The 24,062-nt window shown below is 31.7% G+C and overlaps 1 protein-coding gene across 24 annotated transcripts in view; it reads right to left on the reverse strand.

Annotated features, from left to right (window-relative positions):
* The window catches only part of LOC143253459 (plasma membrane calcium-transporting ATPase 2-like), a 278,542-nt gene that overhangs the window by 135,406 nt on the left and 119,074 nt on the right, over positions 1–24,062 (reverse strand). For 18 of the 24 annotated variants that reach the window (XR_013029643.1, XM_076507422.1, XM_076507425.1 and 15 more), the window contains 9 exons: positions 21,279–21,464; positions 17,334–17,531; positions 12,419–12,658; positions 11,068–11,193; positions 6,506–6,640; positions 5,793–5,831; positions 4,660–4,731; positions 1,312–1,497; positions 588–790 (listed from right to left, as the gene is read on the reverse strand). Coding sequence is in view for 23 of the 24 variants with exons in the window: in XM_076507422.1 (XP_076363537.1) it covers positions 588–790; positions 1,312–1,497; positions 4,660–4,731; positions 5,793–5,831; positions 6,506–6,640; positions 11,068–11,193; positions 12,419–12,658; positions 17,334–17,531; positions 21,279–21,450 (1,371 nt within the window). In the remaining variant the exon portion in view is untranslated. The remainder of the gene's footprint in view (positions 1–587; positions 791–1,311; positions 1,498–4,659; positions 4,732–5,792; positions 5,832–6,505; positions 6,641–11,067; positions 11,194–12,418; positions 12,659–17,333; positions 17,532–21,278; positions 21,465–24,062) is intronic. The other 6 variants (XM_076507424.1, XM_076507420.1, XM_076507419.1 and 3 more) reach the window with 5 other exon arrangements.

Genomic DNA, 24,062 nt, shown 5'->3' on the forward strand with positions numbered 1-24,062 from the left:
GATTATGGTAAGTTTGCAGATAGGAGTTATGTGCTTTAGACATTGTGGCCTTATAATGGAGTCTTCAATGATGGAAATTAAACTGTTTGGTTACTGTTAAGATGTATAGTCATCAGATAAAGAATGATCAAATATGCTGGGACTACAAAGTTATTTTAACAATGTATTTAATATTTCTGCAAAATGCATCATTTAACACTTTTTTTTTTATGAGGAATTTTACCTTTGTTGAAACTGTATTCAGTTAAAAAAAGTCCATAAATATAACAAAAGAAATATACACCATAACTGATACATATACCAAATTTACTAATAGTTGGACATACGGCACAGTAAAAGTCAATACAGCTGTAGCTGTACACAGATGTTTCCAATTAAGGCTGAGTCAGTGTCAGTCACTGAAGACTCACTCTTGAAATGTTCCAATATAATGTTGATAAAGGAAGACAAACAACATGATATTCCCCTTCACTATTCTTTAAGTACTGACTTTAGCCACCATCAACAAATAATATATTAAAAGTAAAGTTCCAGAATATGCAGTGTCGATGTAGTAGCCAAAGGAAAGATTCAAGTTTAAATCTTACCTTGACAGAGTAAGCAAGTGCAAGTGTTACAGCTAATGGAAGACCTTCTGGAACTGCTACAACAAGAACAGTGACACCTATGATGAAGAACTTTACAAGAAACTGAACATAGAATGCTGACCATGGCTTGCTTTTAACGACAAATGTCGTTATAGCAAAGCGTACAATAAGAATGACTACTGTAAGTATTGCGATAGTGGAACCTACAAAATAAACAAAATATTATGTAAGTAGTAAAGTGCTACAGCATCTAAATGATTACTGATATAAAAACATTAATATAAATAATAGCTTGAGGTTATTAAATGAGTTTATTTTTGTAACCATTACTATAAATAAAAGTTCTCATGAATATTTTGTAACTATTAATGTGGATAACAATTTATACCCTACAGATTGCTTTAAACAGTAGAAGAAACTAGTTAATCAACAAACATGAAACTGACAGTTATTTCCTAATAAACTGTTTGAAGTAGCTTCAAAAAGAAACAAGGTATCAAACAAATACTCAAAAATTTATCTTCAATTGATCTGTCTGAATAGAGGTAATAACACATAAAATTGTTGTTTTTTACTATTAATACACCCTTAAACTTAAGTTACACAGAAAAAAATCTCTGTAAACAATAATTAATAATTATGCATATAAACTGATGTTTTGCTACTTTATAATTACATTTGCATAATGTACTTCCTTACTTAAGCAACACCAATGGATTTTTACCTCCATATCCAATCTGAATAGCTAATTTGGTAAGTTTAGCCTGAAGTACAGACTTTTCCTTTCTTTTACTAGTTTCTATATCCTTGGAATCTTTTGGACTTTCTACTGAGAGAGGTTCTACTGTGTGACTGTTGACAGGTGACGCATTCATGAGGTTTGGGTTTCCTGTGACTACTGCCTCTTCATCTAATTTTTCAAACACACAAACAGATCTGTATGTATTCATATACCCCTAAATAATATTACTTACACGTGGCAAGCACACAGGCAGATCTGTACGTATTCATATTCCCATAAACAACATTATTCACACATGACAAAAAAATGAAGTTCTGGATGTTGTCATGTACCTGATGAAAAAAATCGTTTATCTCATAGTTCATTTGGATGAAATAAATTGTCTTACACACCGTAATGAAACCAAATAGCACATGGAACCCACATTAAGATTTTTAGTAAGAAGAACTATCTAAGCTTATACTCACTGAAGCTCATTTATAATGATAACTTGGAGAATATTTACAAAACACAGTTAATATAAAGGACTTTTTGGATGATGTTTTTAACTGAAAAAGTAAATGCCTTTCATAAAAATAAACATAAGAATAAACTATTTAGTAACCAATAAAATAACCTTACAATAAAGATATTTCATATGTCTGTGTATATGTCAGTATCCATCACCCAGAGTCAACTGGTTCAAGTTTGTACAGTTAATGTTCAACAGTGTATATGGACTCTTTTGTTTCATGATTTTTGACCGAGAAAGGGGATTAAAAAAAAAACCCCTCAAAGAAGGCACATTTCCACTTTTGGCTTTCATCACCCAGGCTAAGCCTATTCAATTACTGCAATTCTTTTGTATAAGTGGAAACTGTCTGCTGGGGTATATGTACAGACTTTTTATTTTAGGATAAAAAAAATATCATAAAATAGTGCATTTCTTTTTTTTAAATAGGATTTTGGCTTAAAAACACAAGTGAAGGTTATCAAATTACCATTTAATGAGGTCATTATGGGTTTATTGACTAAAAAAGTAAACAATTTTTGCTTTCTTAAAAGGTTACACCCCATCAGTCTTAAAACATTTTGTGTGTTTAATGATTTTTAAATACATTCAACTTTTCTTCAGAAACTATGAACTGTTTCACAGATTTCAAGTTTAACTTTTTGAAAATAAAAAGCTAAAGCCATTAACATGAAAATGAAAAAATTAAAACCAAGTAACCAAAGTACCTTTGAAAGTAATTTTATTTTACTAAATTAAAAAAAAAAAAGTTTACTTTAGAAAATACTCAGGTTAATTATCATTAATTATGCCATTTTTTATAATTGTATGTGGTTTTATGTGCAACAACAAAAATAATTAGGAATTCTAAAATATCTCAAGCTCTCTTCAATTATTAGTTATCACTTGTGGTTAGTAAAATGTTTTTGTGCTACAAGGAAATTGCACTTTTCACTTTAATGTGCATAAGCTTGCTGCTTTAATGAAAGTATAGCTTGTCACTAATCAAATGTGGCTGCTTGAAAGCACACGGAAATTTTACAAACTCCACACTGCCAAAGGCTGTCCATAGCTATCGGGTAAATCAGCACTCAATGAAATTTACATGCATTATTAACTTCCCAAATACTGTAAAAATGTTAAACTACTGAATAGTGAGCACATAACGAGCAACAATGAAAGAAAAAAAACCTCAATTTTTCATTTAATAACATTATTAGAGAACTAAATACAATATCTTCATTTTTATATTGCTATCCACAAGTCAGAAAAACTAATTTTTCTTCCTTTGACATTTAAGATTAAGGCAAATAAACATTTTAAGCTATATCATAAATTCTTCTGAAATATAAACACCACAGACAATCTCAGCTCACCTAGATGAATTGATAATAACTTATACTATAGCACTACACAGATCATGTTTTCAGTTTTATTACTTCATGTAAGCTCATATATTTACTGATCACCTAACTGAGATGTTAAGGAAACCCAAATGCTAAATAGCCATGAGCTGTCTTTGAAAATGAAAAGCTATGTGTTTCTTTACCTAAAGCTTACATACTTCTCTGAACTTAAAAGAGTTTACCCATAATTCTGACAAAAGTTTAACATGCCTCACAAGTTTTACACTTTAATGACCTGGACTATGTTTTTAAAAATTACTTTAATATAGCCATATTGTGAAGATTTCAAACTAATAATTAAACTATAATTTCAGAAGAATGTAAAACAAGTGTTTATATAATTCATCATGAAACAAAAATGTTTGATGGTCTCAAGAAATTTATCTCAAATTACAGGTGATGTCCGTATAGTTAACTTGTGCTTTATTTAAGCCACACAGACATATATATATGTATAAGATTTTCTTCAAGATTAAAGTCATAAAGCAAACTTAATATGTCATACTATGAAGTAAAACATTATGTACAAAGCAAATACAAAATAATAAAAATCCAAAACTCCCCTAGCACTGACTCAAAAATGTACGTTTTCAATCGTAGAAATTATAAAAAAAAAAAAAATCAAAAGTTTCTCATTTACTTAAATGTTGTATTTTTTATCGACGGTAAACATAATTAAAACAAGTAATTTCCATCACATATTAAGAAAGAAAAACATTTTACTAAAAATTATCAAACCAGAAGTGTAATAAACATCTTTAATTTTACAGTTACTCAAATGTGATATAGATGTATTGCTCTCCTACTTAAGTTCTATAAATACTCAAAAACTAAATACAATTACTTTAAACAGGACTGCAGTACCAAAATGTAATATTAAAATATTATTCTGTACATAACAGATAACATTTCTTTCAACAACACATATTTTTAAAAGAATCACAACATCAAACAAATTTTGTCACTTGCACAGATACACCAAAAGATAGAGGTGGAATTTTCCTATTAATACTGCTCACCAAAAAAAATATTAGTACTAAAGCCTATCTTCTTCTGTGCTAGGACTAGTTTGAATTCAGAAAAAAACTAAGAACATTTACATCAAGGAAGTTAATTCTATGGAATAAAGTAACTATTTTCCTATGTTAGTTCTTTTTGTGCATTCTAATCTTCATGGTTAATATAACAATGTCTGGGACTAAACACTGACACTTAGCAAGCATCATTCAAGTTGAGCTTTGAAAGGTTCTAGGAAAAACAATCACATGGCATTACCAAGGGTTATGCATAGAAATATTTCTTCGTTATTAGTCTGATAATTTAAAAAGGTCATGCAAAAACTGTAAAAGCCAAAAGGTTAAACACAAGTACACCACAAACCAGAACAATGGTGTGACAAACGAGTAACCAAATATTAAATGTAATAACACATACCACCAGGTGCAGTTACAGGAATAGTCAAAGGGGACAATTCCTGGTTATTGTATGAGTCGCTATGGCATGCTGCTAATGTTAGAAAAAAAACAACATCAGTTATCATTACAAAACTGCAAATCAATCATGCAAAAAGAAAAAATATTGAATGTCAATATTATGCATTGACCTAAAAATAGCAAAAAAGAAAACTATGCATAACTGACATGTAATTCATTTGCAAATATGGTAAATACACTAACACTCAAAGTATGATAATGTTATTCAATCAAATATTTAATAAACAAAACTTAATAATTAAATGACTAACATCATAAATATTTTAATCTAACATATATTCGTGATTAAATCACAAATTACCATGTTTGTTGCTTTAGTCCTAAAGTACTATATATCATTAAAATTTCAAAGCATTCTTTTTCAAACTATTTTAAGGCTGATTGGTACATAAAGATTACAGGTTTTAATTATTATTCAGTAAGTTTGTTATAGGGCTAACGACACGCAAGTTATCTTTGGAAAAGGTTTGTGAATTTTATATCGTACAAACAATATAGAACAATTTTACAGTTAATCAGTAGGACAATAATAAAAACCAAGTAATATCTGTTGTATTATAAAAAATAATTAAAACCCTATTAAGTTCAAATTATTTGATTTTCATATAAAAGTTGTTACAGTGATAAGTACAGCAAACTAATAATTTATTAGTAAAATGTTTCAAATATCAGATTTACAAACATAAAAAGAACTGTATTGTCCTAATTGACACAGTATGTTAACTGAATGATCTATTTAAATACAGTGGTTAATTTTTAACAGTATCTAAGATTGGTAACATCTGGGTAATAAGACATGGAGTTACAAATAAATACTATTGGATAAGTCTTTTTTCTTGTAATTTATCTCAAAATGTTTCTTTACACTTTTAAAACTGTGATTTCATGTTAATGAAAAATTAACTGTGCCTTAACACAAAACTTTTCCACACCACATTTGCAGCTATACAGTTTTACGGTACTTTACTCTGGAAGTTTTATTGTTCTCAGTACTAGAATATAACCACACACACACACACACACACACACACACACACACACACAGGGTAAATGAGGGTAAGAAAAGTTATTCACCTGTGTTACTTTTCTTTTGTTTTTTCATCTTTTTTGCCTCTTTTGTGGGTAATGTGGAGAAAGAAAGAAAAAATATCAAGTAGTTTGAAGTTAATAAACGTTTAACACATTCTCAAACTTACTTCTAAATAACTGTCTATCAGACATTTTAAATAACACAACCACAAATATTACAAATTAAGTGTTCACTTGAAAGACCAACCATATTTAAATCTATATGAAACTCATTTCTGATTAAATTTATCTTTTTAAAACAAATTTTGAATTCCATTTTAATTTTAATTTTTAACCATTATATAAGGTGGGGTAAATGGTTCTATATAGTAATATTTAAAAAATAAACATTTTAAATGAAATAACAGTATAGACACTTTTGCCAAACCCTGTATGCACAACCACCATACACTGGCCAACTGCTATGAACACGAATTAATAAATCTTAAAAGATATACATTTAGTTCAGATAATGTAAAAACAAATGAAAATAATATTACAGATGATGAAATTATGCTAGACGAAAGTTTTAATTACACTTTACTCATTACACAGAGAAACTTCCCTTCTGTCTTTTTGATAACACACTGACCTTATCTTATTGTTAAGGTTTTTCTGTCTAAGACCATAACATTAGCAATGTTTATTATTTTTAAAAATATGCAAGTTAATATGCTTAAAGCTGGGTTTATTTAAGCATAAATATCATTTGATCAAACCTTTTTTTTTCATCTTCTTTTCTTCTTCAGTTTCTGTGCATACTGCTCCCAAAAGGGTGAAAATAATACCTGCCTGAGAATTTATACCCACTGCTGTTACTACCATTTTCCCACTTCCTTCCATTATGTGAGTCCCTAAAAAGTGTAAATTAAATTAAAATGGTATCTTTCGTTATGGTTATATTTTTTTATTGTTAAGCACTCAATATGAACATGTCAATTCCCTCAGTGAGACCAGTCTAACTTTACTATTTTGTGCATGTATTCTGAATAAAAGAATATTTTATCATTACAAAGGCTGAAGGAAAATAAACGTGTTAACTAATGCATGACCAACCAAACAATTTTGTTGAAGAACAGGTCACAATGTGGTTATTTCCTGCAAATTACTTTAAATTTTAGCAAGAACTCTTGAACTGTAAATTTTTTTCATCCACATTCAATGAAAGCAAAAATAAAATTTATTAAAACTGTTTAGTTTGAAATGTTAGACTTTAAAAGAGTTAAACTGTTAAAATCTGAAAATGAAAAAAATTAAAAACATGTCCAAAATGTTTCTTCTTATTAGGAACTAGTGTTCTACAGTTTTTTTAATGTTACACTTAGCTTTAAAGATGATAATTTTGTTGTCACTATAGCTTCCAAAGCAATAGAATAGCAGGTATTTTAGCTAAAAGATAAAATTTAGTACTCACTGAAACATTTCAGTAATATTCAGGAACTTTTCAAACTTTCATGGGCAAATCAAATGATTTATATTATAATAATAATACAAAATATATATATACTATAAATTAAACCATTTAATCCCTGATATGTGAATTTCAAATTGTTTACTAAGCACACAAACATTTATTATATTATGTATTCTTATATATTAACATCTAAAATGACTGTGTTTTACATAATTTCTCCTCAATTACAGGAACTTAGTTAACAAAATAGATATTTTTTGTACTCAATTTCTTCTTTACTTGGAATGTTCATTATGTTATTTACAGTTCTTGTATCATGACTTCTAAATAAACAAAAATTATTACAAACAGATCAGGTTACTTTTTTATACCAATCAGAAGAAACTTCAATGCAGGAGCACTTGCAGAAGAAGGTTTTCACTTTACTAAACTACTTCACAGTTCATGTGTCAGCTGACTGTGATGTGAGAACAGTGGTAGAAAGAGGTTTTCACTTTACTAAACTACTTCACAGTTCATGTGTCAGCTGATTGTGATGTGCGAACAGTGGTAGAAAGAGGTTTTCACTTTACTAAATTACTTCACAGTTCACGTGTCAGCTGATTGTGATGTGCGAACAGTGGTAGAAAGAGGTTTTCACTTTACTAAACTACTTCACAGTTCACGTGTCAGCTGACTATGATGTGAGAACAGTGGTAGAAAGAGGTTTTCACTTTACTAAACTACTTCACAGTTCATGTATCAGCTGACTGTGATGTGAGAACAGTGGTAGAAAGAGGTTTACACTTTACTAAACTACTTCACAGTTCATGTGTCAGCTGACTGTGATGTGAGAACAGTGGTAGAAAGAGGTTTTCACTTTACTAAACTACTTCACAGTTCATGTGTCAGCTGACTATGATGTGAGAACAGTGGTAGAAAGAGGTTTTCACTTTACTAAACTACTTCACAGTTCATGTGTCAGCTGATTGTGATGTGAGAACAGTGGTAGAAAGAGGTTTTCACTTTACTAAATTACTTCACAGTTCACGTGTCAGCTGATTGTGATGTGCGAACAGTGGTAGAAAGAGGTTTTCACTTTACTAAACTACTTCACAGTTCATGTGTCAGCTGATTGTGATGTGCGAACAGTGGTAGAAAGAGGTTTTCACTTTACTAAACTACTTCACAGTTCATGTGTCAGCTGACTGTGATGTGAGAACAGTGGTAGAAAGAGGTTTTCACTTTACTAAACTACTTCACAGTTCATGTGTCAGCTGATTGTGATGTGAGAACAGTGGTAGAAAGAGGTTTTCACTTTACTAAACTACTTCACAGTTCATGTGTCAGCTGACTGTGATGTGAGAACAGTGGTAGAAAGAGGTTTTCACTTTACTAAACTACTTCACAGTTCATGTGTCAGCTGATTGTGATGTGAGAACAGTGGTAGAAAGAGGTTTTCACTTCATGAAACATCACACATTTAATCTACTTTATAGTATATCTTAATTTTTATTAGTCACAGTGCAACTACGAAATCAAGCTACATGAAATTTAAAACAAAGTTACTAAATATTGGTATTAACATCATTTTTTTTAGGATGTTAAACTTCTAAAATTTATTTTTTAAAAAGTCCCATGTTATATAACTAGCCAGTTTTGATTTAAATGGTATTCATTTCTTTTGACACATAGATTAATATATGAACTTTTAAGATAGTGGTGGACATCACTTCTTGCTATATATATAGTTCCCATGTTTTCAAATGAACATTTTTACAGAAGTTTCCATGAGAAATATTGGTAAATATTTCAGGATATTCAGAGGAAACTCTTTGATAAAACGTACTGTCATGAGAATACAATAAGCTACAGAATCAAACTGTGAAAAGTACTGTATACAAGGTTTTTGTAGTGGTTAGTAAAAATTACACATCTGTCTGCATTATACAATTTAAATATTTCAATAGTAATAAGCACTGCTGACAAATAGACATCCAGCCATAATATTACACATAATTAGCAATTATTAGCACTTCCTGACTGTTTTAGTTTAAAACTCCTAAAAAAAAAAAATTAGGGTTCACTGCTAGCCCTACAATTGGAAGCTCAATACAAGTGAGAATGAACAAAAAACTGAAGGTTAGCATCACACTGGCATGTAGGATGTCTCAGACATTTGGGCATGTTGATACCATAAGGAACATTCACAATATAGACAATTTCAAATTTCCAGGATCTTGCAGAAGTTGTTAAAACTTTTCCAGAATTTTTAATTTCAGATATTCCAGGAAGCATGAAGCCTGTACAATTTATAAACAAATTATTTGTAACCCACTGCCTTATATTTTCAAATCAGCTTCATCATGACCTTTACGTTGGTAGGTATTGTGATTTTTGCTAACAATATTCTTGGTCAAAATCAATTTATATCTAATGTATTTTATTTTCTATAAGTTCTTGTATCTGTGTCCATTTTTTTAATATGAACAACTTGAAAGCAATTAATAAATAAGAGATCTGTCACTAAACCTTTTGCAACACCTACTGTACTATCTCATCATGCAAGAATATTTCTATAGTTTTCAAATATAATTTAACACCAAGCATTTTCAGATACAAAAACTACACCTAAAGAAACATTAAAAAAATTCTCAGATCTATGGTTTGTTCGTAAGTTTTTATAACTTCCCACTTTGATTCCTTCACAGTTTACATCTTACTCCATCTAGTGCTATTCAGCTATTTATCATAACTTTGATAAAAGCTGAGTTTCATTAGTAACTGTGCTAATCACATGCTGTGCATCATGAAAGGTTTGTAGTATCAAAACCACAAACAGAACAGGAAGATAACACTAAATACGAGAGGTGAATCATTTACATTTTCAAGTCTCTTAGCAAATAAAAACCTATACTCTGGGATGGACAAAAATATTTTAAACAAAATCTATAAATACTTTATTTACAGGTAATATTGTTAGAGCTGTGCAAAAATCACAACTGTCATTTTTTAAAAAAATTTCTTTGCAAATACACACTAAGTAAATGTTACACAATGATGAAATATAAATTATAATGTATTTCTGATTAAAAATTATCAAAACTTTTATTTTTACTTAAATTCTGAAATTTAATATGCAGGTGCTTTGAGGTCTAAATAGTTAACACTTATACTCAATTCATAATGTGCACACTTACGTGTCGAGAACAAGATAATGTTAATGCTTTTCATCAATTCATAACACATGTACTCATGAGTAGAATTTTTATTTTATTCATGAAGAAAATTTGCTTAGCTGAACAACAACTTTATTACAATAAAGTTCAGAGTCACGAAAATATTTGTCTCTCTGATGCAAAGGATAGTATAATTCACAGCTATAAAAATTTCAACTTTGTAACAGGATATGGAGCTATGTTTAGCATATTTTGAGTTTTTCTAAATATTGCTTATGCCTTGGAATAAAAACCTTTATTATGTTCCCAATAATTCTAAATTATTTTCAGTAGCTTTGAACCTGAGAAACAAAATATAAAACATCTTCCAGCAAGTACTATTTCAATTCTATAGGCACCCAGATGTTCCAAAAGAATAAAATAAGTTTGATACCAAATGTTTCTCAATTATATTTTAAATTCTCTTTCCAAATATGCATTTAATGTAAACTTATTCTCTACCAATTCAGAAAAATAAATGCAAGCATTGTAATAGGAAAATAATTTATACTTAAAACGCAAGTACAAAATAAACCAATCTCAAACTTTCTTGTAGTTTAATATTCAGTTCTGTATCATTTTATTCGTTCACGATACTGTCTTTATTAGAAATTTAAAATACCATAAACTTCTATTATACTAAAGCAAAAAGCTTTAAAAACTATTCTACCTGAAAATAACATTGGATCATATTTTTCCCCTTTCTTCACATGATCAGATTCCCCTGTCAGGGAGCTTTCATCAACTTTCAAGTCATTGCTTTGAATTATAATTCCATCTGCAGGTAATAGATCACCTAAAGAATACATTTATTTAATGAAATTTATCAGAGTGGTTATGAACTGATAATCAATATTTAAAATAACTACATCTTAAAACTAAAAATAATAAACTGTATTCAAAACAGCACTGAAGGTTTGTTTTGAATTTTGTGCAGAGATGCACAAAGGCTATTTGCTCTTGCCTTCCTTAATTTAGCAGTGAAAGACTAGAGGGAAAGAAGCTATTCATCACCACCCTTTGCCAATACTTGAGCTACTCTTTTGCCAATAAATAATGTAATTGATCATCACAATATAACACCCCCAAGCATGTTTGGTGGGAGGGGATTTTAACCCATAACCCTTTGGTTGTGAGTCAAGTTACCAACCTATCGAAGGACCTCCACAATTGTGCATTCAAATCCAGAAAATGTGGCAGTACCTTCAATTTAAAAATAGACAAGTTAGTATTACTTGGTGTAAAATGTTTAAACTATTTCAAAACATAGTTTTTCATACTTATCTATTTTTGTAATTACATTTAAGATTAATTACTCAATAATTTAATGTTTGTAAGTTATATTATTTCAATATATATTCAACTATATGTTAAAAACGAAAATAAAAATTTTCTCAAACTTCAAATAAAAGACAGTAAACCCAATGTTTCTATATTAAACACCGAACAAAGAAATTTTTGTTAACCTAAGTGCTGAAATATCTTTACATTTCTATCTGTACACTAGTACTACTAGTTGTTGACTCAGTAAATACATGTATTACTTTCATTCTCCTTAAAAATTGACATTGTTTAAAATTTTTCTTAACATTTTAACAGGCAAAACCTCTTCTGATGCCAGGTTAGTATTCATGTACAGAGAGAAGTGCCTGTGGTCATATACAATACAATAACTTGTATCTTGTTTATTGTTTTCATATCAAATTTATTATTTTTTCTTAGGATAACTGCATAGAATATTTCACAGGTGATTATTTTACCATAACATAAATAGAATCAAGTAAAATAATATTCCTGCCTTTTATGACTTATTTCTAAAATTAATTATTATTCAATTAATTATCCAATTACTGATTTTTGTTGAATACTATGTCTTTGAATATTTACTCAAAAACACACTTTCAAAGCTAAAATAAAGGATATAAAGTGTGTCCAATGTAAGTGTCTGCACAAATCTACAGCAGTGATAAAAGAAAAAATTTTCTTAAATCATACTACGTTCTCAGTGACAATAAACATACCATATTTAACTTGACATATATCACCAACCACTATCTCACTAACAGGAATTTGATGCACTTCTCCGCCTCGAAGAACAGCAAACTTGTGCTCATCTTCAATACGATTCTGTAAACTACGAAACTGTCGTTCCTTTGTGTAATCATTGAAAGCTGTTACTATAACAACAATGATGACAGAAACTAAAATGGCAGCTCCTTCTATCCACCCTGCTTCACCTTCCCCTTCATCTCTAGAGACTGCTTCATGAACAATAACATGAAAAACAATATTAACAAGGAAAAAAAATCTTAAATTCAAAGTAAATAATCTTTCACGAGCAATTGGCTTTTTGACTGAGTTAAGTGTAAAGTTTTCCAAGTTCTAACTTTATCTTTTTTAGTGCTTGGTACACAAACTGATTTTAAATGTTTTACTTGTAGCACTATGTAACAAAATTTTTATTTTTTCTTGTTCCTGGGCAGAAAGTGGTATTTCCCAACTGCTTATGCCTAGAATAAATGGAAAAGACCTATTTTTCTTTTCAAACTTTGCCTTTGTGACCTGGGTTATGAAATTTTCAAATTTACCCATTTTCCAGAACATTCCAGGTAGATTTAGTGCTGATTGGCTGATAGAGAATTTTCTCAAACTTATAAGAATTTTCAAGAACCTTTTGGAATTTTCTAGAACTTTCCATAGTAATAATATATACAGTTACGACAGAAAGTGTTTGTACCCCTGCATCCCGAGTAGTTTTTTATTCACAACTTAAAAAGTATCACGAGTAGGCTAATAGAAATATAATGTATTATACAAAATATACTAACACACATCCACATAAATATTTATGTAAATTAAACAACAAATAAACTGTTTATAAACAAATAACCAAAAATAGGAGGAACAGAAAGTGTTCGTACAGTTCAGAATGTGTGAAAAAACTGATATTCCTATAAACATTTTGTTTACTTTGGCAAATAAACTACATTATACCATTCCAGAACTAGACACTGGGTTCATAATTATTGGAATTTAGCCAGCAATAAATATACTTTCGGCAATTTAGCATCGTCTCCATCATTATCTGCTTGGTTATCATGGGGAACAGGAAACAACTATCCAGTGATTTAAAAAAACAAATTATTGTAAAATACAAGTCTTGTGTGTCTCTTTCCAGTATTGCTACACAACTTAATGAGCTGAAATATACTGTTAAAAGCATAATTGCCAAGTTTAAGCTTACAGGATCAACTACTAATCTCCCTCGTTCTGGACGCCCTACCAAAATTCCAGAGATAACCAAGAGGAAGGATCTCAGAGAAGTTAGCAGGAACCCTCGTTTAACACGTAATGACATACAGAAACTGGTAAGGAAAACTGGGATTGAAGTAAGCACCTCTACAGATACGAACGTGTTACGCTCTTCTGGGTTCAAAGCATGCCGTCCTCGAAGAACTCCATATTTAAAGCCTGTTCATTTAAAAGCACAATTGAGGTATGCAAAAAAAATGTAGATAAACCCTTTACCTATTGGAAGAGTATTCTTTGGTCAGATGAGACTAAAATCGAGCTTTTCGGCCACAATGCTGTTCGCTATATTTTCCACAAGAAAAGGGGAACGAAATCTTCCAAAGAACACCGTCTCTACAGTTAAACATGGAGGTGGCTCGATTATACTATGGGGTTCCTTCAGCTCTTCTGGTGTAGGCAGCCTTTACCGTGTCAACGGAATCATGAAAAACAAAGAGCACATTGATATATTGGGCACTTATATCAAGAATGATGCTCGGAACTTGCAGTTTGGGTGTCATTGGATCTTCCAGCACAACAATGACCCCAAGCACACATCAAAATATGTGCAATCCTGGTTGGAGAAATCATATAAATGTTCTGGAGTGGCCATCGCAGTCACCCGATCTCAACCCAATTGAAAACGTTTGGCATGAGTTGAAGACCAGGGTTCCAAAAGAAAGGAAGAAAATACCAATTGAGTACTGTCAAATGATCATGGAGGGCTGTGAGTAGAGATTGCACCAAGTAATTCACCTTAAAGGTTACACAACTGACCATTAAAGTAGACGCACAAACACTTTCTGCCCCTCCTATGTTTGGTTATTTGTTTATAAACAGTTCATTTGTTGTTCAATTTATATAAAAAATTTATGAAGATGTGTGTTAGTATAATATTTATAATATGCTATACTTTCATTATCCTAATCATGATACTCTTTAAGTTATGAGGAAAAAACTACTCACAACGCAGGGGTACGAACATTTTCTGTCGTAACTGTACATAGGGGCTCACCACTCACCACTTCAGTTTAATTCTAGCTGCCTAAGTGAAAACATAAACCTATCTGATTTTATCAGAAATGACATCAAGAAGCTGCAAGCATTCTCCAATATGTCTCTACCCTTGGCTCATTCAGGGCATCTCAAAAGAAATACAACAGCATCAAGACCTTGCCAGAAGCCTTGAAGTATGATGAGTATGGCTGGGAGGTTATCAGAGGCTTCAAAACTGTGGCATTCCTGATGGGTCTCCAAGAAGGCTTTACCAAGTTTCCCTGTTATATTTGCCTTTGGGGCAGCAGGGACACCACAGCACACTACAACAGGAAGCACTGGCCACAACGGACCAAATTTTCTGTGGGGAAGCACAATGTCAAGTGAGAACCACTAGTGGACCTCCAGAAGGTGTTATTCCCACCATTGAACATAAAATTGGGTCTTATGAAACAATTTGTCACAGCTCTTGATAGGGAGTCTGCAGCCTACAAGTAAGTACCTTTGAGACTTCTTCCCTAAGCTGTGTGAGGCAAAGATCAAAGCTGGTGTCTTCATTGGAGCACAAATAAAGAAGATCCTGGAGTGCACAGAATTCTCCAAGAAGCTCAGTAGGAAAGAAAAGAAAAAGATTGGGGCAGCTTTGTCGCAGTGGTTTGGGGCCTCTTGAGCAATCACAAGGCCGAAAATTATGTGGAACTGGTTGAAGCTCTGGTGAAGAACTAGGGCAAAATGGGCTGCAGGATGTCCCTGAAAGTCCATGTCCTTGACGCTCATTTTGATAAATTCAAGGAGAACATGGGAGCATACTCAGAGGAGCAAGGTGAGTGCTACCACCCAAATATACTGGCCTTAAAAGTCGCTACCAAGGAGCGTATAACAAAAACATAATGGGAGACTATATTTGGGGACTGATATGTGAAAGTTATTTACATTACAGTCACAAATCTCGAAAATCTACTCACTTCTAGATATTTTTGTTCATTTTTGTACAAGTTTAGTATAAATACATGTAAATCTTAATTCATATATTGTTTTATTCAGACCTTATTGTAAATGAAAATGTGCAAATTTGCCTGTTTTTACATTGAAAATAGGTTAATTTCTAAATTTCATTATCCAGGTCAAAAAAAGCAAAATTTGAAGGGAAATATGGCCATTTTCTGTACTTCTACAACATGAGCAATTAAAAAATAACACATACTATCCAGGAACAAAATTTGTGTTACAAAGTGTTATAGTTACTGACAATATATTTTTTCTATATCAATAATCCATCAAATATACCTTTTTGTCAGTGATAACTTCATATTTCATTATCATTTTTCTTTCCCAAACACAATAAAACATCACAAATCTAACCCTGAAGCTTTAGTGGTGATATTTACATGGCCATTTGTTTGTCATTAGTAAGCCTTGTACAAAAGTCAAAGTTCCTTTGAAATGTGGAAAGTTTATCAGACATAATATATTAACAAAAAGTTCAATTGAAATGAACAGATATAGCTCCCCTATGGGACCGCTATAGATAAAGTTTCTCTAAAATATTGTGGAAGTTAATTTAAATTTGTAGCAAAAGTTTCAGGGGTAAGTATTCTTCTAAACAAGTATTTAAAAAAAAAAAAACTTTGAAATTTTAAATATTTGGAAAAAGTCTGTGACAAAATGATACAGAAGAAAGGCTGAAAGATGGGGAAATGAGTAAAGAAAAACAAAGAATGAAAAATAGGAACAGAGGAAATGGAAAACAGAAAAACAATCTTTATTAAAATAAAGTATTACAATGTTTGTAAAATGTTATTACACTTTCTTTCCTATCTCAAAATAACATTTTCTATAATCTTCTTTCTGATAAAAAATGTTAAAATTCCTTTACATAGGTATTTCACGAAATTATATTAAAAAGATACATTGAATAGAAAAACAAAATCGTAATTTATCACCTAATTCTGGATTAATGAAAGTTATAGGAGGATCATTTTTAAGATATCAAATTACCAAACACTGCACACTATTGTTGTTTTAATACAAGTACAATAGAAATATCTGCCTTGTTTTTCTGAGGAAATTTAAACATATTACAACGAATACAAACTTGAACTGCAAAATTAAATTACACATATTCAAAGACAAAATAATTTAGTTCACTAAGCAGTACAGTAGCAAATGTACAATGACATTTTTAACTAACTTGAAGAACACAAGATGTCCCTATAATCTTTCTAACTTCTTTATAAGTTTGTAAAAATCAGTAAATGCAACATTTACAGGGTTAAACACCCGAAGAACTGGTATTGGATAACGTCTATTGCTTTTAGATTAAAAATAGATCTTGAACAATAGCTTTTAATTATCATTTCTCTAAGTAACCACCAGTGCATCTTCACAGTTATAAAAGTAATGACAAATAGCAGGAGTGACTTTTACAAATTTAAATTTCTTTCAAACAATATTTTGCAATACACAAATCACTTGTAAAATGAGAATGTTCTACAAAACTGCATGCATCTTAATTATATTGTTTTGATAATTGAAATAGTTCATTGTAATGATTGAAGAGATTATACATGCCTTAGTTATTTAAACAAGGAAAGTCATATTACACAAAAATAATTACTTCTTTTAGGATATCAACATACTGTAACATACCTTCTTCTAAGTTCTCTGGTGGTTTATAAAATGCAAGGCCTAAAGATATAATGGCAGCAACTTCTAAAATAATAAGTGTTACATCTTGAAGTGCCTCCCAAACAAGTTGTAAGAATGTCTTTGAAGGTTTCGGTGGGATGATGTTTGAGCCAAATGTACTTCGCCTATGTTCAAGGTCTTTTACTGAACCGCTTAAACCTGTAATGTATGCAAAGTTTAGGTATCTTTAAAACAGGAATATATGAAAATGATAAGAACACACAACTGTGTGCACTTCCTATCATAAACATTCAATGGTTACAATACGAGGACTGTTCAAAAAATACGCGGACTGACGTCATAAAACAAAATGTACTTTATTTAGAAGTTACAGGTCTGGGACCCCTTCAAAGTACTCTCCTCCCCAACGCACACACTTATCCCAACGGTGTTTCCACTTGTTGAAACAGTCCTGGTACGCTTCTTTTGTAATGTCCTCCAGCTCCTTCGTCGCATTTGCCTTAATCTCGGGAATCGTCTCAAATCTTCTTCCTTTCAAGGGTCTTTTAAGTTTGGGGAACAAGAAAAAAATCGCAAGGAGCAAGGTCAGGTGAGTAGGGGGGTGGGAAAGAACAGTGATCGAGTGTTTGGCCAAAAACTCACGAGTTCTGAGGCACAAATTTCGCAGCAACGCGGTGCATCTTCAATTTTTCGGTCAAAATCTCATAACAAGATCCAACTGATATCCCACACTCTTCAGCAAGCTCCTGACAGTCAGGCGTCGATTTGCTCGCACCAGGGTGTTGATTTTGTCGACGTGTGGGTCGTCAGTTGACGTGGAAGGACGTCCAGGACGCTCATCATCTTCAATGAACTGTCGACCATCCTTAAAACGTTCATGCCACTTGAAACATGCCGTACGCTTCATAGCAACATCACTGTAAGCTGTGTTAAGCATAGCAAAAGTTTCAGTCGCAGATTTTCCAAGTTTAACACAAAATTTCACAGCAAGTCGTTGCTCCTTCAGGTCATTCATTCTGAAATCTGCCAAACGAAAAAAATCGCACTTCACTTAAAACCGCGTAGCTAATACACAAATGAAGATATCTGCAATCGGGAAATGGCGTCGTAATCAGCTGATCTGTGGGAACCTAGCGACACCAAGCGGATTCCCCTGGAACCAACTGGAGCCGCGCAATTCAAACAGTCCGCGTATTTTTTTAACAGACCTCGTATGTTTCAATCAAACATTTTCACTTCTGTTTCATAGCATTTTTCAGTCTCTCAATTAACATAAAACTAAATCAGATCAGCAAATACAACTAAGGATTGTAACTGTAAAGTTTACTTCTGTATAGAACACAGTTATAAGACACTACAGGGTGATTTTTTAAAAATCAATCTGAGGTCTCGACATTACACGTCCATCTTTATTTAATTTGATAATATATGCCTCATTCACACTGTTATCAAAAGTACTGAGACACAATACATTGAGGAGCTTAACCAGTGGAGCACTCAAATTAAGAGAGAATTAATATAATTTTGAATTTTTGATGTTAATCACAATCTTCATTCAGTTATGAATTCACTCCACCAACAGTCTTATTAAATGGACAGCCTGTCCTCATGAAAATTGTCTAATTCTTTAGAGACTGCTGGATACGTTTCTTAGGACATATTAAAAATACTTCACAACAGTTTAGATGAATTCAGTTAGGAAGTCTGGTTTGGGTTAAGTCAGTATCACAACATTACAATATTCTATGATGCTCTGTCATGGTAAAAGGAAGTGTAGTGGTCTTCCTCAGAACTCCAATATTGTACAAAATTCCATAATTCCAACAGAAATTTGCAGTTGTTTTGACTGTAATTTCTAATGGCTAGGGTAATTTCATTTAATAATTACTTTGAATGGATCGGCCAATATCCCACAGTGCTATGTTTAGTGGTAACCCAGATGTAGATGCTGTCTCAGTTGTTTAATGCTACACTCAGTATCCTTTGTTTTTTTTTAGAACAAGTAACTTCTTCCCTCCTGGCACTGTGACACCATTTTACAGTATTGCACAATGAAGTTTTTATGTAAATCCAACAGATACAAGTCAAATTATAACTTGAGGTATATGCTGCCTCAACACTGATTGTGATGAATTTATTACAAATCAACAGCTTTGTAGATCTGGGCTTATTATACTGAAAGAGGTAGTTAACTGTATTTAAGATGACTCACTATTTAAAACACAGTGAAATTATCTATAAGTGAACAGATAATGGCTTGGGTAGTAAAATAGGTAAATTTGACTTGAAATGATCACTTGTATGCTTTGCCACATGCCCATGGATACAAGCTTATCAAAATAAGATTCTGTGAAACTGTTGAGAATTACACTGGTATCTTAAATAATTCTAACAGGTTGTTCACAGCATGCCAAATGTAAACAAATTGGCCAGAAAGTTCAACCAGCTGTTATACAAGTGATAAATTGAGAAATATGCCTTTTTTATTTTAGTAAGCATTTATAACTGATGTACTAATATAGAAACTATTTGTATGATTATAAAACACCTGTAATGCAGCCTGTTTTCATTAACCCTCCTACAATGCATTGAGTCTGACCCGACACTGGTTTCTTTAGTTATAATACACTTAGCTGTAATTAGAGTTTATTATTAAGAAATTTATGATGAGAGTTGCAAAATCTCTCTTTGTTAACCCTGAAAATGACCTAAGGTCATATTGTGTTTCTTTGCTTTATTTTGGTTAAAAAGTGTTAATACCCATACCAGCCTTCCTAAGATGCATTATTATAATGAGAGTTCACCTTGATTTCTAATACTTGATACAAAAGAGAAAAATATATCCAAGGAAAAAATATTTTACCAATTCAAAGCTGTTTCAATTTGTTTGAAACTACATACAGTTAATATGACTCGAGGCATAACACAATTATGAGTTAATTTTTATTTCATGCATACTGAATAAATAGCAAATCTTTTCCAGTCATTAAAGACAGTAATATTGGATTAAGCTGTCTCCAAACTCAAATGAAATATTTATGAGGTATATCACAGTGTGAAACACAAGAATTTTATCACAATGTCACAGTCTTCAACATGATATATCTGAGGAAACTAATTTATTCCAATATTAGTTTTTGGAAAACATTCTTCATTAAAAGAGTTTTAATCTACTTGTATTTAATAATGTAACATTTCCTTCTAAAGTGTGATTTTTCTAAAGGTACTTACAATGAAATATGTACTGCTATTTCCAGTCACATTGTACATGTTTTACACAAATAAAATTTATTTCAACAAACATTAAAGTGAAGAGTTAATAAAAATTTAGCAACACCTACTACAGAGATACTCATGCCAACTACATGCCCTGCACTTCCCTTTTCCATGAAATATTAGGGATAAATTAACCATATTTCTGTAAATGTGTGAATTTTACCCCATTAAAATATACCCCCTTTTGCACAATTTAAAGGATTTATTTTTTTTTTATAACAGAACACGGTTTTTGTCTGTAAAATAGGTTAACATATAAACATGTGTGAAGCTAAAATTTACAAAAAGTTGAACCCAATGACATAGTTTCATCATTACATACTGTTGTATAAAAAAACTTGCTCCTCCATAATTTACTTTGGTTACTAACGAGTTTGATTCTGGATTATTGCCTACTGAACTATAAAAAGAGAGATATTATTCACCCCCTAACATGCTATTTTCTTTGAAGTGGAGGAATTTTTTTTTCAATTTCTCCTTTCTTGAATTTTTATTTGGTGTGCTGGTATATCAGTTGATAATTAAGAGTTCCACTGCTGAGCTTTAAAAGCAATGCATCAAATATGAACTCTTGTTGTAGCTTGAATAATCATGTTTATTGCTAATCTTTACTTTGTAAGTTACTTCTATTAATACATACTAAAGCATGAGTTATATGTAACAGCTTACCATCTGTTGGTGACGTAAGCAGTTTCTTACACATTTCTTGTACACCCCCATAACATCCCAAGATTGTTTCAATGGCCTCATGGCCTTTCGTTTCCATAAGCTCCTGCAGCTCTTTGGTTGTAAAGCCATATTGACTAGGATATCCACTTCCTGATTCTTTGTCTTTCTCCATCACCAACAATTAGTCTGAAATGGAAAAACAAAATATTGCTCACTGCTTCTATTCTCAAAATAAAAATGTAGTTTATGTGCACACACACAGACACACTTGATACAAAAATAGATATTTTTATACCAATCAAACCAAATCTTTTATAACAATGATGATTTAGTTCTGTTCAGCTCTAACGGAGAAAAATATACAACCTAAGATAAATTCACCACAGACTTATTTTTATTGTTACAGTAGCATCCTCATAACATGAATTAGTTACATACATGCACATTATTTTCAAAGTACCTTTTAATAATTCAAGTTGGTGTACATAGTTATGCGTAACTCAATGACATTTAAACTATATAAATAAAATGTTCTCTTGTATATCACTTCCTTCACTTCAATTAATCCTACACCACATTCAACTTTTACCTATTCTGGAACTACAAGAACTGAATCTTACAATTCTATTTCTGCACCAAAATATTTATAATCTACTTGGAATTACTGACAGGTATGTTAACTATTCAAATAAATCCTATTTATTAATTTTAACGAATTGTGTACTGTGTGCTCTAGAACCACCATAAGAAATGATGTATATCTCTGTCCATTTAAATCATGAAGTCCCATTTTAAATGAAACATACTTCCAAAGAAACATGAAAACACTGCTTCCAGATCTTAACACTACATAATGTTTACTTCAACATACACACAGTACTGGTGCTAAAACTGTGGTTTGCAGAATGCAAGTCATTGACATGCAATACTATGACCAAAGCCATTCTTCCCATTAATTCTGATGGTGTTTTTTATATATATACACACAGTGGAGCAACATTAAGCCGCGGACCAGTAAACCGCGAAATCGCTTAAGCTGCTGTAGCAAGTCTTGTCCCATAATTTTTGATGTATTAAATCTACTACCTGGCTTTTTAAAGTTTCCCACACTCTCCTTGTCTTTATAACTTCAAGGGGATATTTAAAAAGGGTTTGCTTTAATTTGGGAAATAAATAAAATATATTACAATAGAAATCGACTGTTAATCTACCTTATCCGCTCTCTATGTCAGCTTTATGGAGGCCGCCATTGTTACCGAATCACACTTCTCCATACATTAAAGTTAATCCGCGGTAAATCCGTGAAAAAAGTGATCTATAATTAAAGTCTTATTTTTAATTCGATAATCCAATATTTTTATGGAATTGTATAAATATTGGCCACAAACCCAATAGAAACCACTTTTGTTTCTGAATTAATAGTGAGCATATCATATTGACATGGTGGCCCGCATGTAACACGGGAAGATGAAATTTTACAGGGAAAAGCGAACCATCGCAATGCATTGGTCGTTTGTGTTAAAACGGCACTTGTCAATTGTATCTGAATAGTCTATACATTAATATTATAATGATCACGCAATGGCCCGGATGAGGCTCCTCGGCGGAGCTGTTGGCGACTTCGGCTTTTCAGTCACAAAGGTTTAAGCCACGGACCACTTAATCCGCGGTTAAGCAGGTTGACCCCCCAAATACCGAGGCTTAACGGCGCTCCACTGTATAAAGGAGGGAGGGTGTTTGTGGTAAGGGAAGGTGAGTTGGGTAGAAGCAATAAGTGATTAGCAAGGTTTTGCAGATGTAAAATTTTACAAACCACTGGTATATTTTTGCACTCAGAGTTTGCTTTGCACTTAATCCGCGGTTAAGCAGGTTGACCCCCCAAATACCGAGGCTTAACGGCGCTCCACTGTATAAAGGAGGGAGGGTGTTTGTGGTAAGGGAAGGTGAGTTGGGTAGAAGCAATAAGTGATTAGCAAGGTTTTGCAGATGTAAAATTTTACAAACCACTGGTATATTTTTGCACTCAGAGTTTGCTTTTTAAATGAACATCAGAAACAAGTAAAAATATCCAACTAGCATCATTAGTTATTAGTGTAAAAAAAAAATTTTATTTTCAGAGGTTAAAAATATCCTTATTAAATAATACTTTTCTGCATCTCCCATCAAGGTTTAATGGAAATTCAGTTTATTCTTTCAAATTAATCAAATTTCACCAAGCTATTGATTTGTAAGCTGTATAAACTGTTACAAACAGTTAAATTTCAACCAAATGTTTATCATCATAATTCTTGCATTTTCATACTAATTATGACTAATTTTTGTATCTATGGTTCATTAAAAGTTAACTCCTTAATCATAATTAGATGCTACCAACTTCTAGCTGAAAATACTAATTTTCCCACCAGATGGTGATACCAATTGTTCAACAGAGAGAGAGGTTTAAGGTTATTTATTCCACAATGCTTCATGTGGATAACTCCTGATGCTGAAAGGAAAAACAAAATTAAGAAAACTGAACTTTTATAAGGTGAGGTGATAATTATTATAAAATCACGAAAATAATCTGACAATGTGCAAAACAGTTTGGGTTTAAAGAAACAACATGTGGACAGGGAAATTTTGATTTCTTATATTTTATATCAGTGACTTGTTTAACTTGGGATATTATTAAGTACAATGAAATACATTTGGCCAAGATAACTAATGAATGAATATTTGCTGCAAAATTCATATCAATGTTTAAGTATAACTACCAGTTTGGCTGTCAACTTTGTTTCCATTTTT

This window comes from Tachypleus tridentatus, chromosome 6 (genome assembly GCF_004210375.1).
Source record: "Tachypleus tridentatus isolate NWPU-2018 chromosome 6, ASM421037v1, whole genome shotgun sequence".
NCBI lineage: Eukaryota > Metazoa > Arthropoda > Merostomata > Xiphosura > Limulidae > Tachypleus > Tachypleus tridentatus.